This window comes from Mastacembelus armatus, chromosome 14 (genome assembly GCF_900324485.2).
Source record: "Mastacembelus armatus chromosome 14, fMasArm1.2, whole genome shotgun sequence".
In the NCBI taxonomy this organism is placed as follows: Eukaryota; Metazoa; Chordata; class Actinopteri; order Synbranchiformes; family Mastacembelidae; genus Mastacembelus; species Mastacembelus armatus.
Window position 1 is genome coordinate 9,308,957 of NC_046646.1, and position 18,334 is coordinate 9,327,290.

Below are 18,334 nucleotides of genomic sequence, written 5' to 3' on the forward strand. Positions count from 1 at the left end.
TCAGACCCTTTGACAAGAGCTGAGCACCTTAAGAAAAGTGACTCAATATAGAAGTATTACCACTAATACCATTCGTTTTTCATATATATCGAGGGTGACGATGTGACCTTTGATGTTTTGAACAGTTATCCACAGTTTAAACCACTTCTTGTTTCTGTTGAGTTCACAAACCAACAGACAAACAAACAGAGCAGCAACATGGAATCAGTAACATGTTTACAATATAAAAAATGGCTAGTATACAACTACTGTATGTTACAGGTTGGTACAACTCACAATCCTCAAAACTGTCAAATCTCATTATGTTATGGTTTTCCTCCCTAAGGCTCAATCCACTTGTCCTGAACATTTCAGAAAATAAACATAATTCTTGCTTTCTCACTCCCCTCCTGTGTCTCTCTCTGTCAGCGAGATCAATTTCTTGACTTCCTCCTTTTGGAGTGGCTGCGCTGAATACCAGAATACAGGATATGCTTCGCAGTGCTCTCAGTTTCACAACAGCAGTAGCAGCAGCAGCAGCAGCTGTGAGGACGACACGCTCTGCAGTCAAAATGAGTGCTGGAGATGTGGTCTGCACCGGCTGGCTCATTAAATCCCCTCCGGAGAAGAAACTAAAGAGATTTGTGAGTAGGAGAACACACTGGACATATGTTTATGTGCTCTGCAAGGAGTATAAATGCCAGATTATTCTGTTCCCTCGTGTATGTGTGTGTTATAATGTGGAGTGAGGCTTTAGAAACATGCTGAAGGCTTGGATGTTTTTGCTAAACTGAGCTGTAATATAATCTCTTTTATATCGTCTTCCTCATTTCTATAGTAACAGCTTACATTGTGTTTTTAGTTGTGGAGGAACAGCATAGTTTTATAACAATAACGTATTATGACATTCACAATGTCACAAGCTACAGATGTACTCACACAGAAATTACTGCATGTATATATATATATATATATATAGTTACATTGACAATATACAGTCTTCACTGTTTTGTGGTTGTAGGGGTCATGTGATAATGTTGGGCTAGCCACTCACTTTGTTTGTGTGATGAGTTTGTGTATTGTGAAACATGGGAAGCAATGTCAGCGGCAATCAGACACTTCAGACTTAGCAACACGCAGAAATAGTCCAGTTTTATGATGGCTGTTTGTACTTCCTCTGTACGAGCAGAGGTGGAGGAGGGCCATTTATCAACACCGGTGCAGGGAAAGGGTGGGTGTTGATGTACGTGTGCAGTGATGGGACAGAGGTTTGGGGTGGGAAATAGAAAGCTATTTTAGCACAATATGCAAATCCTGTTACTGCTAGACACCAAAGTAAATACACGTTTTTTAGACTGTTGTAAAGGTATATGGACCATCTTCCTTGTATGTAAATCTTGCTACATGATTTTATCAAAAAACATGAAAATCCTCAAACGGTATTTAAGCATACTTGTTCACAAAAGTGTTGTTTACGAGTTGTCTTACTGACTTTGGGTCCAGCTCCTTAGTTTTCTTTAAGCACCTTTAGCACCTTTTTAGTACCCAGAGACAACAGGCAACACACTTCAAACCTAAACCTTTCTGATGTGGAACAACGTGTCTCATTTACTGTCATTTTCTGCCATGATAAATGCACATTTAAGGGCATCTGCTATGTCCAGCCAACTTCAATATGTGGGGAAGATGGCCCTTACTCAAGAAGTATATATTTTGATTGAGATATGGGAATACCCATTTACGCCATATCTATTGAAAGTAATAGTAATATTGCATGTGGCTTCCACAGGTATGACTTACATTTATCTTCACAGTATGTTTTTCTTCTGCTACTCCTGTTGAGGAAATATATCTTAATATAAAGGGCCTCTGTCACCGTTTTTTATGAACGTGTAATAAAAAAAACTAATTCCATTTTGCAGGGTCACAGAGAAAGGGGTCTGGAAAATCCCTAGTAGACCTTATAAATTCCATTTAGCTGCTTCAGGGTCCTGGTATAGGACATGTTGGCTCTCGGTCACATAGTTATTGCCTACTAGAACACTTGAATATACCATAGCCATTGCTGATGTTGTTAGTAACACTTGTGCTTTTCCTACTATGACACACCAAACTGTCTGCTGAGAGAAAAAATGTTTGTATTTGTGTATGTCAGTGTTTGTGTAAAATGCTGTGGATGTAATCATCACCTGCATGAATGTTTGTTGTTGACCTTTAAAATTTTGAAAAACACAAAAAAATCTTATCTCAAAGTAAAATGACTAGAATTGTCCAGTTTCTCAAGCTCTTCCTCACTTTTCACCCTCTTGAACCAAAGTTACATGCTTTGGTCACATGATGATGATTAACTCTGCAGACAAAGACCATTAAATGTGCTCGAAAGGTCTGAAAAAAGATAGTAAGCAGGCCATGAAGTAGAGCTGCTTTTTTTCAGTTTCTTTGCTTATAAATTTTAAATTTCTGTTTTAAAGAGAAAAACAAACAAAAATGAAATAGCTTCTACATGTATATTCATATTCATATTCATATTCAGTATTTATATGAGATGCACCTGTTAACACAAAAGATTTATTATGTCTAGACCCGAGCCTTTCCATATTCAAATTATCTATAGGATCAAATTACCATCTGTCTAGTTACAGTTTCCTCTTAAACCTGGCTGTGCTTGTGGCAGTAAGTGTAGCGTGTCTTTCCATTTCCTGGTATGTACACATAAGTTACCAACTGACTTGTGCAGAGGCAGATTACCCACATGTAGAAAAAAATGTCATGTGTTTTAAGTTTCACATTACAAAAATAATAGGAAAAGCTCCACCCTGACAGTCTTCACAAAGCCACAAAACCAAGTGTGAAGATGAAAGTCTGTACATCCATCTCTAATAAGACAATTCTTCTCAATAATTATGCTTTTTTTTAAATAAAAATACAAGATGCCACCTATGACTTACAGTTAAGGGCTCAGGCATTATTCAGTATATCAGTGGAAATGCAGTATATATACAGGTGTTAGCAGTTTCAGTATTAGGCTTTCAATAAGTTGTCAGTACAAAGTAGTGCCCATTTGGTGTATAAATACCTCTTTCGTTGTGTAGCATTTTCTGCTAAATACAGTGAACTTCCTCTTCTCTGAACTTCTGGGAAATTAGAGTTAAAGTTCCGCTTACTGACCATATTAAAAGCAAAACGTTGCTATGTTAACAGTTGCAAGGAGCTGTGATCTAATTCCCATGACTTCACATGACTAATAGAATTGTGGAGGGTGGGGGGTCACAGCTACAGTTATATGGCATTGATAATATGAATAACAACATAGTGTAGGTTTAAACTTAGGACCAAGTCCATGATAAACTGTTACTTTCTCCTGCAGGCATGGAGGAAACGCTGGTTTGTGCTTCGGAGAGGCCGCATGAGCGGTAATCCTGATGTGCTGGAGTACTATCAAAATAAGAACTCCAAAAAGCCAATCCGCACCATTGACCTGAAAGAGTGTGAGGTCGAAATGCTAAACGGGCAACTCAGGATAAAACGGGACTTCCATGGGAAGCATCTCTTTGTGGTGAAGACGTCATCTCGTATTTTTTACCTGGTGGCCAAGACTGAGGAAGAGATGAACAGCTGGATCAGTAGCATCAGTCAGATTTGTCAGTTTGGAAGTTTGGAGGATGCAGGTAAATATTGCTCATTTTGAAATGTGGCTGTGTAAATGCTGCACTGGGGAACATTTTTAGTCCTGGAAGATATCCATCTTAATGAAGACCACAAGTAACAGTGTAGACTCATCCTTTTGATCCCCGTATAGAAAGCAACAAAATGAAATTCAAACTTCAGTGGGTCAGTGGGGTAGAAGCATCATAGCCTAGGGCAGGGGTTTGTTTTGATGATGACTCACATAAAGTCCTTACATGTCTAAATGTTATGTCTTTTGGCATTTTGGGGATGTCAACATCCAAAGGTTCAGTTTTATGCTGCACACACTGTTCGAACCTAAAATGCTTCATTCTAAATTTTAGGGGGGTTGCCAAAAGAGTCCACACATATCAATTTCAGGTAATCGTTGAAATGATACACATAATATTTTTGCATGGAGTCCCAGGTATTAATATTTCTAATATAGTTTGTTTTTTTCTTTCCTATAACAACACCTTTAAGCACAGTGGTACAGCATGTTTAAAAACATGCAAACGTTTTACCACAGTGTACGAACCACAGAGCTGTGGTCCTTTCAGACTGGCATTTCAAGTTGTGACTTGGTATGATAACATTTAATGATTTACTGTTTGTGCCTCAGATGAACAATATTTCACCAGGCATCTCAGTTTTATGTTGACACTGTACTTCGAAATCTCAATATTCATGAATCTGCTTACGTTGCGGAATTTCAGACATGCTGATAAATTTCTCTGTAACTGAGCCTTTAAACCCACACACAATCACGCGCCATCACACTGTGGTTAAAACGCTTTCGTACAAATGATATCTCCTTCTCTTCACAACAGCAACAACAGCAGCCACAAGTACTTATTGCATTATTGTACAATGGTAATATTAGAAATATTTGATTTAAAATTATTGTTATTTTAAATACTGGGACTACAGTTTTTCACATATCTGGAATGGTAATTCATTTAGATGAATTCTCCAGTCAAGCAGTGTAGATACTTTGATGAGTGGAGGACAAAAACTGACCTCACATTTTTTTCATAGTGTTGTTTCTGTACAGAACTTGCCTTGAGATGTTCTATACAGTTGCTATTTGCTTGCAATGCAGCTTAATGTTGCAGCTGCAACAGGGAGACTTTTGAGTCTGAATTAGATTTCATCATTCCTGGGTGGATTATTTGTATAGTATCAGGTCTTTTTTCCTTAAACTGACCTCAGATCACTGTATTTTTATGTGTTATTCTTATTCTTATTTCTATAGTATGATATACTTTTCTTTGGAGAATAATGCTGATTTGGCATTTGCTTTACTGTTCGTTAAACTGCATAATGACAGATATTTTGTGAGGCGTCTTTCGGTTAGAGCATTGTCGTCTGCGTGAAGGAGATAGAGCAACGGCACAAAGTCACTGATATGCTGCCCTGCATGTTACCATAAATCACACATACACTCAGACAAAACACACCAATAGTTGAACATAATAAAAAAGCAAATGTAACACAGATTTTAGTGCATTTTAGTATGAAATAATGTTGCTTCATCTAAAGGTTATCAGAGAAGGTGGAACAGAAACAGCCTAGACCCCCAAAGCCTTCTATGAGACTGTAGCTCATGACTTTTGGAAAAGAAAATACATGCTTATGCTGTACCCACAATAGAACACAAACACCTATAAAGGGCAGTACATTTTTCATGAGAACATGCAAAGACTTTTTTTTTTTTTACACATGGTTCTGAAGGGACAGACTTGACTCAGTGGCCTTGAGTTAAATGGAATGAACCAAATGTCTGAATAAGGGCCAATCTGACTAAAAAGATAGAAGACTATGTAAACAGAAGAGGGAACAGGGCTCACGTGTGTCTACTCTCAGTGTCTGCAAGAAGATCATTCCTCTTTTCAAATTCACCTGCTCTATTTACAGTATACTGTTAATTTCAGCACAAGCTGGGAGAATCCTGCATGTGTTTGTGTATGGTTTGCATGTTTTAGCTTACATAGTCAGGAGGTTGTCAGTTTTCACTCCTTAGAGATTTGAAACATTTCAGAAAGTACATGTTCTCAACAGAAGGCTCAGAGGAAGGCTTTCCCCACACCCCCACCTCCATTCAGCTGTCACCTGACCGCTCTGACCGAGCATCTGTATCAAGCCAACCAGGTTCGACTCATCTACAGGATTACTTCCCTCTGTCACAGTGTGAGACAGGGAGTTTAAGCACCAGTAGGTATGTAAAACTGTAAAACCTCTGACACAAGATCAAATGATGGCAATGGTTCATGTTTAACAAATTCAGTGTTTTCACTTTTTTCATATCTGTAGACACGACAGCTTTTCACACTCTGAGATCTCTCTGGAGCAAAAGTCATCAGACTATGCCGTCAAGGACACTGTCCCCTCGCCTCTTTGCACTGATACCTCTTCATCCTCCATCCCTCATGCTAGCTGCAGCCCATCTCTTTTCCCCCATGGAAGGCTGACTAACCCTCCTTTCAGTGCTCCATGCACCACCATGGCTTTACCGTCATCCTCGTCCTCTCCACTATGTCACTGTGACACAAGTGTCTTCCAGTTTGACAAACCTTTTTCTTCTGCATCGTTTGAGGCAATGAGTGACAGACAAAGACCCCCTCCACTGCCACCCAAACCTAATCACCTGTCAGAGCAGCTAAGTGAAGAGCAAGCTCACATTCTGAGGGCAGTGAGCATGCGGCATTTCTCAACCCACAACGCATTATCTCCCCGGAGGACCTCTTTGTCATGCCTGGACCATTTTAGAATAGGTATGTCCACAGCAGGAAAGCAATCTCACAGTGAGAATAATACAAAACCTGAGAAAGCTACGTCTAACACAATGAATAATAATGCTGGAGCTATTATGATAGGACAGCAAATGGGTTAATGTCTACTACTGCTAATTGCAATGATTATGAAAGTAAGCATATCAATTTTCAAAGATAATCTTTTTTAGGTGATGCTGATAACAGATTGATGAGGAACAGAAGGCAGAGTCTAACTCTGGTAAGAGAATGATCAACAGCAGACAAGCCACAAACAAACCACTGAAAAAAACACTGTTAGTTTCATGACTGTATGGTAAACAAGGAGCTTGAACCAGCTGCTGGTTAACTTGGCTTGGCACAAACACTGGAGACAGGGTGGAAACACTGACTGTCCAAAGATAACAAATTTGCCTACCAGCACCTCTAAAGCTCTCTAATTACCATGTTATGGCTTACTTGTTTAATTCCTAAAAAATGAAAGAAAACAAAAAAAATATTAATGTCAAAAGAACAACACTTTGTTGTTTTAAGGGGGATTATGTACCAAAACAAAATGAAAACTTTATACTATTTTTTGGCCAAGCACTGCAACTTCCAGGAATCTATTTTGAAGCTATACTAGCACCCCCAAGTGGTAGTTTAATATATTCTACAAATAAAAACACATAAGAATAATGTGAAAGGTGCCATAAGCAGATACATATTCTATGTACAGTGGCTTTTAGTAAATATTCCTGTTGTACCAAAATGATAACAATGTGCACTTGTCTCATCTCCACTGTCTTTCACCAGCCTTCTTTAAACACCACACAAGTTCCAAGCTACGAGGATGAGTCATATGTCCCCATGACTTCCCCTTGTCCCTCTGTTGCCACTATTGAATCTGATGGTTACATCCCCATGAGCCCCAGGACATTCAGTTTCCTCAGTCCACATGTTGTGTCCTCCACTTCCCTAAGCACACTAATGGGTCAACCTGGAGACCTTGCCCCACCTCCAATTCATCGGCATCTTAAACCTCGCTTGAGGAGAGGTGAGAGTCATAACAGCTGTGATTGGTTCGTGTTAAATGTTTGGCACTGTGTGGAAAACTAAGCTTTTATTTCATCTTTGACTGAGGATGTTTTTGACTGGTGTTTGATAACCCTCTCTGCGTGTAATGACTGAAAATGATGCTTTTGATCTCTGCCCATATGGTCATATACTTTATCACAAGCTAATTCACAGGAAACCATTAAATGATAAATGATATACAGACCTCAATGATCTTTACTATGCGTCCCTGTTTGAAAATTGGCTTATCTAAGACGCATTACAGAGTTATAACTAATCTGATTAAAATTGAAAAATTGAAATTGAATTGATCTGTCAATTTGGTCTTTTCTTCGTTCACAGCTCGACCTCCACCTCTTGACCTAAGAGGCCTTTCAACAATCAGAGAATGTCCCACACATCTACCTTTGAACAGAACAATGATCAGTTCGTGGTGAGTAAAAAGCTTTTCGCTCCACATTTTACACACACTACTCATCCATTATTATTGATTATCTAATAATAATAAAATTATTATTATTATTATTAGCAGTAGTATTAGCAGTAGTAGTAGTAGTAGTAGCAGTGGAAGTAGTAGTAATAGAACTAGTAGTATTTCAATATATATAGACATGTTTTTCACTGCAACTTTTTGTTGTTTTTTTCACAGGGTGAAAAATATAAAAATAGACATTTTTCAGCTTTGTCCAAAATCTTTGACATGTAGAGACAATTACATAATACTTTCATTTTGCATTGGTAATAACTGAGCTGATTATAGTTATTGTAATATTATTTTTATTTATAAGCTTAAAACTAGTTGGTTGCCAGTCTAATGTAAATTCTCTCTAATTTTTTGTGTAAATCCAGCTTAACAGTGAACTGTTCGGCCCTTGAACGAGGTCATGAAAATGGCGACAATCCAAGAAATGAAGAACTAGACTGCACTACAATGGTAAAATTTCTATTCAGCTTAATGAATAATACACTACTGTATGTAGTGTATAGACTGACTTGATCCTGCAGTTTCAATAATGTAATCACAGTTGTCTCTTTTAGCAACTAATTAAGGTCTTTGCCCTATGTCATTTTCAGCAGCTTAGAGTAGTGAAGTCACTTCAGCAACTGTTTCATTTAATACTTGGATGGGGGCTTTGAAATAATCTGCATTTTTTTTCTTTCTCATTACAAAAAAATATACATTGTAGGTAATTATTGGAAGTAAATGTACTTTGAATATGTAGCTCATTAAATCAGATAACTATACAATCTCCCTTTGTCATGTAGCTTCTCTAAATTATCTCTAAATTATTTTTTTTTCCAAATTGGCCCTGAAAAAGTAATTAAAATGAAAACAGGATTTTAATGTATAATATAAAAATATATATGATCACATGAGGGGACATGGAGTTTGGTCAGATTTAGTGTATATATTTAAGTGTTTTAATATCCATCGTGCCAACAGTTTGTTTTATAGACCACTAAAAAAAACATAATCTGACTTTATTATAACTTAAACCATTTTTAAGTGTAAAAATTTGCACAACTAATAACGTGAGTGTGGAAAATGACCACGTTATTGAAGTACTCTGCAGTTGCATTGGTGATCATTCAGTGTGCAAACATCTGACATTGTACAGAGCTGTTCTTGAAAATAGTGAATATTCAGTTAATGTAAAGTTTCAGTAGTTTCAAAATAAAAACATATTAGACAGATATTGTTGGACTTGTCTCTCCTGGATCTTTGGAGTGAGTAACTTTCTGTTTCCCTAAATTCGATCTAAGAATTAATAGTTCAAGGCCCCCCTTTTTAGTTGGACAATTATTTGCTGATAAAGACATACTGGTAAAGTTAATTTTAGCTCTAATGCATATTTTGTACTAATGTACTCTTTTGGAAATAGTATTTTCAGAGCTTTTTTTTCCTTTGACAGGAGTCAAGTCAACAGTTCTGTCCCATCTTTGATGGAGTAGTTCAACCATGGCTGAGAAGCTCAAACCTTGATTATTTATCACTGGATTTTGACTCTGCATCCCCATCTCCAGTGCTCAAGGTATGATATATGATGTGTCTTATCAAGTGGATAGATATTATTTTTAAAAGAAAACTCTCTAATTGCAGCCTCTGTAGAAACTAACAGACTGGATTGGATTTTTCTAACTAGACAAGTAAAGCTACACAATATTTTGTTAAAGCAGTTTAAATAAGATTGCTACTATTATGGAATTTAATTTAAAGTGTACTAAACATCACCTGCATGAGTATTTTAAATGCATTTTATTTGTCTGTACAGGTACAGTAAAGCAGATTTATGGTAATTGTGTTTTTAAAATTGAATCACATCACTGTCTCATCAGCTTTCCCTGTCTGTGTCTAGCAGAAACCATTTCTTTCTGATGAACACAGAGTGGATTATGTACAGGTGGATGAGAAGAAGACTCAGGCACTGCAAAACACCAAAATGGAGTGGACTGATGTCCGTCAGAAACACAAATAAAAAACATTAAATGACAAAAAAAAAAAAAAAAAGTCAGGAACACTTGCTCCCAAGAAGAACAATAATACCAGCAAAGGGGACATGTAGGACCAAAAACTATGTAAAAGCACTTTGAAATCCCTTGAAAAAAAAGCATTGACATAAAAAAAACAAATGCTTGTTTGCAGCGAGGAAACACAAAATTGCACTGTAAAAACTAAGTTAACTCTTACCAGATCATGCACTATTCACAGGTATTTCTATTGTAGCATAATGTTTCGCCAAATTTTGAAGTGTGTCACATTTCTTTATTGTTGAAGAATCTGAAATTGCTGTAAATATATATAAACAAGAAAAATATTTTAATGATTTTTTTTTATGTTTCTCTCCCTCGTTGTGTATCCTGAACAAAAGTGACTGATCCTTGTCTTTTTCATTCATCTAAAACACTCCCAGGTCTAGTAGAAAGGCATAAAATGACTCAAAACAATTTCTTGACAACCCATACGGCATTTTTAAAGTATTTACAACTGTCTGTTTGCATTATTTCTGTGCTACTGAGATAGCTGTCAATTAAACATTCAAAGCCTTGAGAACCAGAAACCTTTGCTTTAAAACCTTTACACCTCAGTCCAAAACGGACAATAAATAAGTGAAATATTTCATTTGAAGTGTAATTACTCACATGAATGTTTGCATTTCCACAGTTAACACACAGAAGCTTTATCATTTACTTGCTGGTGATTATGTATATACTTTATACACTGTATTGATCTCTATATCTCTATTTACCTAACAAGTGACAATACTGAGCTGAGTTGTTTACAAATGAATTATTTGTGTATCATTATACACAGGTTTTTCTAATGCTGAGCTTCAATTTAAAAAATATTATAGATAGTTATTATACCAGGAATATGTTATACCACTTTATTAATTGAAGTTAATATAGTAATATCAAAATATACAATTAAGTACATAAGAGCTATATTTAATATAGCTATTAATATTCATATTTTTGCTATGTATTGGCCCATATTCATCATGGAGAATGACATTGTCAGTAACTATTTGTATATTGTATATATTTTTTAAAATTAAATTTTTCAAAAGTATTGTCCAAAGCAACCTAATTAACTAAAACAAATGTCTATCTCATTACCACGAATGTGTTGAAAACTGTAAATGGAAATTAATATATAATTCTGAAAGAAAAAATAAAATAGTAAAAATTATAGTAAAAATAAAATCACATATAGTGAATACATGAATGGAACACAACAGAGTTTTAAAAATATATAATAATAATTGTTAGATGTATCATGGAAATGGTAGATTTTAGTAATGTTTTAATAAAGAGCCATTAGTGAAGAAAGCAGCAGCATCACACATGTTGCGTCACTAACATGCGCCGAGAGACGTATCACGAAAGGCGTTGTGGGGAAAATCACCTGAGAAGTCTTGAGAGGAAGTCATCAGACATTTAAACGGCTTTTGTTGACGCTTTGAGTAAAATCGACATGCATTGCTAGAAGTAGACTCATGAATGCAGTCCCCGTGTAGTTTTCCTGCGTGTTTTGACCACGGAGCTTTGCCGCTGTGCCCATCGTTAGCGGCTGTTTGAGCCACAAAGTGCAGCTAGCTACCGAGAGCTGGGAACAAATGACACCGCCTCCGTCCAGAGCTACCCGGGACCCCGAGCGATAACCTGAAGTTAAAACCACGTTAGATCCTCCAGAAACAATGCGCTAAGAGTTAACACCAGCTCCGCAGTTGGTAGGTTTGTTTACTTCACGTCTCAGTTAAGTTAGCTAACGTTACCCAGACATTGTTTGGTTGTGCTAATGTGGCATTTAGTTTGGTTTTAGGTGACAACATCTGATACTAGGTCCCCGAGGGTCTGCTGGCTGGACTGAATTTAGCTTCTGCTACCGTATGTGATTTGGTTAAGGCTCGTATTTAAAGTAAAACATGGAGTATTTTTGATCTGCCATCGCTGGTCTCTATTGTGTTAGAGCAGCTGTAGCATATCACACGTTTAGCCTGTTGCTTTATCACCTCGACTTTTCATCTAAATAATAATCAGATTCAAATAAAAATGTATGGGTTTGTTCCATTTTTCACTAACATTTAATCAGTAACTTACATACATTGTTTCTACTTATTTTTTAAAAGGCAGTCTGCTTTTATCTTTCACTTGGTTTAGGTTTTATTGCACTAAAAACGAATGTGTACATAATTAAAACTGCACCCACAATAAATGAATTTCCATTAAAAAAAAATAACAGATTCTGTGTCAGACTATATGTATGTACAAAAACAACGTTAACCCGTTGTAAATGATGCAAATAATGCAATTTAAAAATTGATGATATAAAGGAGTTTAAGCTAAATTCAGTTGTCTGTAGTTAATTAAGCAGAGACTAAGCCAAAGTGGCACCACAGTAATATTATATAAATGTTCTTACATATATTTATGTTGACTTTTGACAAAACAATGGCTCTAAGGCTAATAGATCTAAGTTAGTAAAGGGCAGTTCAGAAAAGTTAACGAAATAACACAAAGACATAAAAGAAACAAAGCCACACGATTGGGCCAGGGAATACGCCTAAAGAGGGAATACACTATGCAGTAAGTGCCAAGACAAAACACTAAAAGCAAAATAGCTGTGGAAAAACATCTAGAGTGACAGAAGATCTTGGATGTAGTCAGCAGTGTCAGGGATTGTGTTCAGTTCAGGCACATAGACAGGCACAAATGTATATGTGTACATGTATATGCCACATGTAGCTTAACCCACACACTGGATCGAGCCATGCAGACACTGAGTTGACAAAAAGAAAACTTGAAGAGACTCATGCTAATTCACTGTGACACTGAGAATATGTAAAGTAATAATTTATTACTTATCTGATGAAATAGCCCAAGATTTAGAGGAAAAGAGAAAAAAAGGGTAAAACTTTCATTGATCATTGATTTTTGGTCTCAATTTTCTCACTACAGGGCTGACACCAGAATGAGGACAAAGTCACTGTAGTCATCCTATCAGCTGATTTGCAAAATTCAGCTATAATGCCTTCAGCCAGATTGCTGTTGTAAACGTTGTAGCCATGGCTTCATGCAAGGTAGACGAGCTAATGAGCCAGACCAAGGATTTAGCTTCAGGCTGCGAAGAGCTTTCTCGATGTGGCCCTGATGACATCACAGAAGAGCTTCAGTCGGACACGATGACTGCCACGGTGAAGTCTCAAAAATCTGGAAAATTTAGGAGGACTGCCCTGACATTTTTTGGGGTCCGCAAAAGTATCTGCATTTTACCAAGTTTTTTTGGAGGAAGAAGTAAAAATCAGAACAAGTGGTCTTCTAAGAAAGGAATCACCAAAAGCAGAACACATGATGGGCTGAGTAAAGGATGTCATGATGACAGTAGATACACCTCAGCTGGAGATTTTGAGTACAGCGGTCAGAGAGACTGTGCTGGAGAGCTCCACAATAACTGTCACAATGAATGTATCCACTCCGCTGCTGACCAGAAATCATTGACACTTGGCCGGCAGAAAAAGGGGTTGAGGAGTCTTTTTCACAGTTTTAAGCATCACAGAAACCATAGAAATGCTGGAATGGATAAAACTGAAATGGTTGCAATGTCCTCTCCTCACTGCAAGAAAAAGGTGCCTATTGACCAGGACAGCACCAACCAATATGTCACAGAGTGCCTGGGAACTGAACCTGACGTGCCTGATTTTGCAGATGTTATATGTGATATTTCCATTGGTCTTGAATGTGGTGATTCTGATGCAGTGGTATTAGAGAAGAGTGGGGAGCTAGAAAGCCCAAAGTGTGAGCTTGACGATCAGATGTGTGATGATCAAGTGGAGGAAATGAATTTGGTGGCTGTGGTTTCCAGTGAATATGAGGAGCTTTCTAGAGGACACAGCGAGCCTTGTCTGAAACTTCAGATGACGTCAGAGCCTGTATTGAAGTCTGAAACACCTACTGGCTCAACAGATCAGCTAAACCTGATTTTTGGAGACGTTGCATCATTAAAGAGCTTCGATTCTCTCACTGGCTGTGGGGACATTATTGCAGATCAAGAAGATGACAGCATCACAGAGAGCACTGTTTCTGGAGAAAGGAGCAGGAATGGAGGAAAGAGAGCCTCTTGTTATCTCACTTATCAAGGTGGTGGTGAAGAAATGGCCTCACCTGAAGGTGTGGATGAAGAGTCTATTCACGAATTTTGGGCAAATAATGCTTCTGAAGAAATCTGCTGTACTTGCCATCAAGACCACACAGATTTGACTGCTGACCTTACAAGTACTCACAATATGGACTTATTAAACAGTAACAGCGTGCACCAAGCCAGTGGCATGGACACTTCTTCGATTGCTGATGTTTTAACTCCTCAAAGTGAGCATCAAGAATCAGTTCCAAATAGTGATGAAGGATACTATGATTCAACTACCCCAGGGCAAGATGAAGGCCAAGAAAAAATTGACAGACTAAGGACCGACAGATTACCCAGGGACAGTTACAGTGGTGACGCCCTTTATGAACTTTTTGCACCTGATGAGAGTCTCATTAGTCCACATTATGAAAACAAATCAAAACTGCCTAGTTCAAAAGAGTGTGAGTATTTAAGCGGGCCGGTACATGTGACAGATTCTGCCTTCGTTCCAGAAATGAATCGATTACAGATAAGTCCTGAACTGTATAAAGTTAATGATTTTCTAGAAATGACAAGTACAGGCAATAAAACTTCTGAGTCGACACAAAACATGGTCGGTCGCAAGGAAAACGTCATGAATAAAAACTGTAATTTGAATTCAAAACCCCAAGAATTCAACAAGAGTATTGTAGAACCAGATGTATTTGATGAAAAGGGAAGTATGCTTGCTTCCACTGAAAAAAGAGCAAAATCCATGAATGCTGAATGTGAGAAAAATCACAGCAGCATATCATTTGGAAGCACATCTGATCCAGACTTTGAAACGTTTTGTGAACCCAAAGAGCATGATCTTGAGGAAAACAAACCTGTTGCATTACCATACAAAAATATCGGTTCTCAGTCTCCAGATTCTAACAATGATTTGGATGATGGGCAAACTGTGTGTTTCTCACAAGCACTTGTGGACTACACAAAACACTCTCAAATGCTAAGTAACTTGTGCAACAGTGTGGATGATTTGGAGACAAACTCTGCCTTCACACCAAATATGGAGGCCTTACCTACTATAGTCACATTTGATGTAGTGGATATGCATAATGAGGGTGAATATGACGAGCAGATTCACATGGAACTGGAGGAGCACATTTCATCGCCCTATCAGGAATTTGAAGAAAGCTACCTACAGAAAGACGCATTTGCTGCATGTGACTATCAAATTTTTGACATGTATGAACAGAACCTGATCACTAATACATGGGCAGTTGCTAGTCTCCCACGGCACCTAGGCCTGACAAGAGGGAGCCAGTCCATGCCGAATCAGTTGTCTCTAGACAGGAGAAGTAGATCTTTAGACACAGAAGGCCTAGAGTTGCAGATGCCTGACACGTACAAAGAGAACACAGCTGCTGTCGTTTCTTGTCCTCAAACTGAAAAAGACTCTGAAGGAGACTCCTCACCATATTACAAAAATGTCCTCATGTCTGCGTCATCGCAAAAAAGGTCAGAAATGGCTTTAAGCCTCCCTCTGACAGATGGGGAAATCAGTGAAAAAGTACAGCTTCTCAGTCAAGCCCAAATAAAACACAAAATACATTCTACTTTATCCAGCAGTAATTTTCCAAACAGTGAATCAGAACGTCTTTGCTCTGATGTGTCAGACTTGGTGTCCTGTGATTTAATGTCACAGAATACAGATAATTACAACAGACAGTGTCACCTTCCCTTGCAGTCCGATTCTTGTTCACCTCATAGCACGTTTGTTTATTCTGGTATGATGGAAGATGTATCAGATGGTACTGATGATGTATTTTGTAAAGCTGCCTCTAATTTACCATGCTATAATCAGTCTAGTAAAAGCAGACCAGATGCTACTAAGGAAGGAATATCTCAAACTGGGAGTCCTCTTAATGCAGATATGATGCAAGATGAAATGAGCGTCATCAGTGAAGCTCAAACTCCCAAAAATGTGGTGCGCCCTATGAGTTGCAACAAACTCCCAGAGGAATCCTTAAATTGAAAATCTCTTAATTTAAAGATACAAGTTACATCATATGTTCATGTGCCATTTTGTGCTGTTACATCCAGAAGAAAAGTCAATGCTTACTTATTACTTACACAGCTGATTCATTTACAAGTTATTACATGCAGGAGTTAATTAAAAATGTGAAATGAATATGAAATGCCTGTACCATCAGGCTGCATGAAGTACCAAACTGTCTTATTGAGAAGTCAAAAGGGATGTTCTGCTTTTGCACATTAATAGTTGCTTGCTTCACACAGGATAGATATTTAAGGGAAGAAGGATTTCATTTGCATTGGAAATGCTCACAGATTCATTTCCAGTTACTGAACTTCACTAGAATGTTTATAGCCATATCTAGCCTCAGTTTCCAGGTATCAGTAGTAAAGCTACACTTTGTATAGCTAGAATTCATGAACCTGAAATCCATAGCACAGCCAGACAGTTCTAGGTAAGTGTTGTTACTTAGCAAACTGCCTTCACACACATATATGCTTATGCTTGAAGTGCCAGCTTACGTTTTTGTTTACAGCTTTTTCACAACCTCTCTTTCCTCCAATAGGTTTGTCTGCAACAGTGCTCAAATTTGAGTTTTTAGCCATTTTTTGGTTTATCTAATTTCAGGGCAGAATGGGTTTGGGAAACAGCATTTGAGGAAAGTATTTCAGTCCTGAAAGAGTAATAGCTCAGTCTACAATATAAAACATGTCTTTTTGTATCTTCATGGGGTATATTTTAAAATTGTTATTGCATTTTGCTCAATCTCAAGATATCTAACAACTAGTTCTTCCCATTTGCCCAGAACAGATAAGCAGTTATATCAAATGAGCAGATGCACTAGTAGTGGTTTTTTAACTTAACTGTCATTTCATTTACATACTGTAGATAGCTTTTTCAAGGTGAAGCTAGTTTATTTGTATTGTACACTTCACATGCAGTAACCCAGATTCTGAAAGTGCTTTACATTGAAGAAACATCTTAGGAGCAGTCAGAGTAAAGTATCTGTAAAATATAAGGGGGAAAAAAGAAAAAGCCTTGACATGGCTTTTTGATATTACTGTGGCTGTTTTCCTTTCATCCTATTTTCCAACAGCTTGGCCACCTGTGAAGTGCATGATTTTTACTGAATGATGCACTCCATTATTGTGTTGCTTAAGGAATGGAAGTAGTTTGATTTTATTTGGACTTGAAATGATGTGCGAAAAGAAAAACTTGTATTTTCATCTTGTATCACTTTCTTGTGAATTTAATGTTGGTCAGAGGTTAAGCTGTCAGATGATGTAGTTTTTTATAGTGTAATACTGAAAAAATGTCAAAGAATTTGTATTTATAATCTCAGCTATTTGTACACTGTAATGTATCTGGAATCGCTATTACAAATGAGTAATATGCTTTTTAAGTTTTCTATTTTAATTTTAGATTTTCTTTTTCTCAGTCACATTCATGTTACACTACGGGATTCCTCTTGAAAATCTGTTACTGTTTTGTCAGAGTAGAACATTGCCTTACACTAAAATAAACATGACAAGACATGATATTTTTCATTGTCTTTTCCTCCTTTCTGTTGAGAATCCCATGGGAGCTGGAACTTCTCTTGGGATTCAGGGGAACCAAATGCAGGGGAGCCTTGGCAGATTAATAGTCTGTTCTAGTGCTTACATGTAGTAAAGTGCATTCATACTGACACTTCTGAACAGTTTAATTTCAGCTTCATCTTCACTATATGTACAATAAATGTACACATGAAACCACCTCAGTCTGGTTTAAACCCATGACTGACAATATTAAACAGAGAAATCAATAACTGTCAATACACTGGTACCAATGGTTTCTAAGTTAGCCCTGAACAGTTGGGTGGGAATGTTGGTAGGTGAGCTAACTGTCCTTCTCTGCAAGCACGGTGAACCTGAAGAAGACCCTACTGGATCTGGATCTGGAACTGAATGTCAAATAACTTTAATAAGTTCATTTCAGCAAGTTCAATGCAGATCCTCGATGCAAGGAGAACACAGTAGGTTTAACTATTATGGGTTCAAAATAAAAGTACTCAGTGCATCAATACCACATTTTATCAGATTATATATGTCATATTAGGTTTATAATAGCTATTCCTTAGTAGGAATCTATGAATCTACAGTGGGTACGGAAAGTATTCAGACCCCTTTAGATTTTTCACTCTTTGTGTCATTGCAGCCATTTGCCAAAATCAAAAAAGTT

At 37.4% G+C, this 18,334-nt stretch overlaps 2 protein-coding genes across 3 annotated transcripts; both read left to right on the forward strand.

Moving 5' to 3' along the window:
• The first annotated feature begins 479 nt into the window (after nt 1–479).
• gab3 (GRB2 associated binding protein 3) lies at nt 480–10,593 on the forward strand. 2 transcript variants are annotated; one of them, XM_026328990.1, is made up of 10 exons: nt 480–623; nt 3,347–3,647; nt 5,707–5,863; nt 5,959–6,419; nt 6,608–6,657; nt 7,212–7,452; nt 7,815–7,905; nt 8,322–8,406; nt 9,386–9,505; nt 9,830–10,593. In XM_026328990.1, the coding sequence occupies exons 1-10, from the start codon at nt 552–554 to the stop codon at nt 9,947–9,949; spliced, it is 1,698 nt and encodes a 565-aa protein (XP_026184775.1). In that variant the 5' UTR covers nt 480–551; the 3' UTR covers nt 9,950–10,593. The 2 variants fall into 2 exon arrangements, with proteins under 2 accessions (XP_026184775.1, XP_026184776.1); XM_026328991.1 differs by having other exon boundaries at nt 9,833–10,593.
• Nucleotides 10,594–11,356: 763 nt separating this feature from the next.
• Nucleotides 11,357–17,644, forward strand: amer1 (APC membrane recruitment protein 1). Its single transcript, XM_026328883.1, has 2 exons — nt 11,357–11,704; nt 12,933–17,644. The coding sequence occupies exon 2, from the start codon at nt 13,040–13,042 to the stop codon at nt 16,112–16,114; it is 3,075 nt and encodes a 1,024-aa protein (XP_026184668.1). The 5' UTR covers nt 11,357–11,704; nt 12,933–13,039; the 3' UTR covers nt 16,115–17,644.
• The last annotated feature ends 690 nt before the right edge of the window (nt 17,645–18,334 follow it).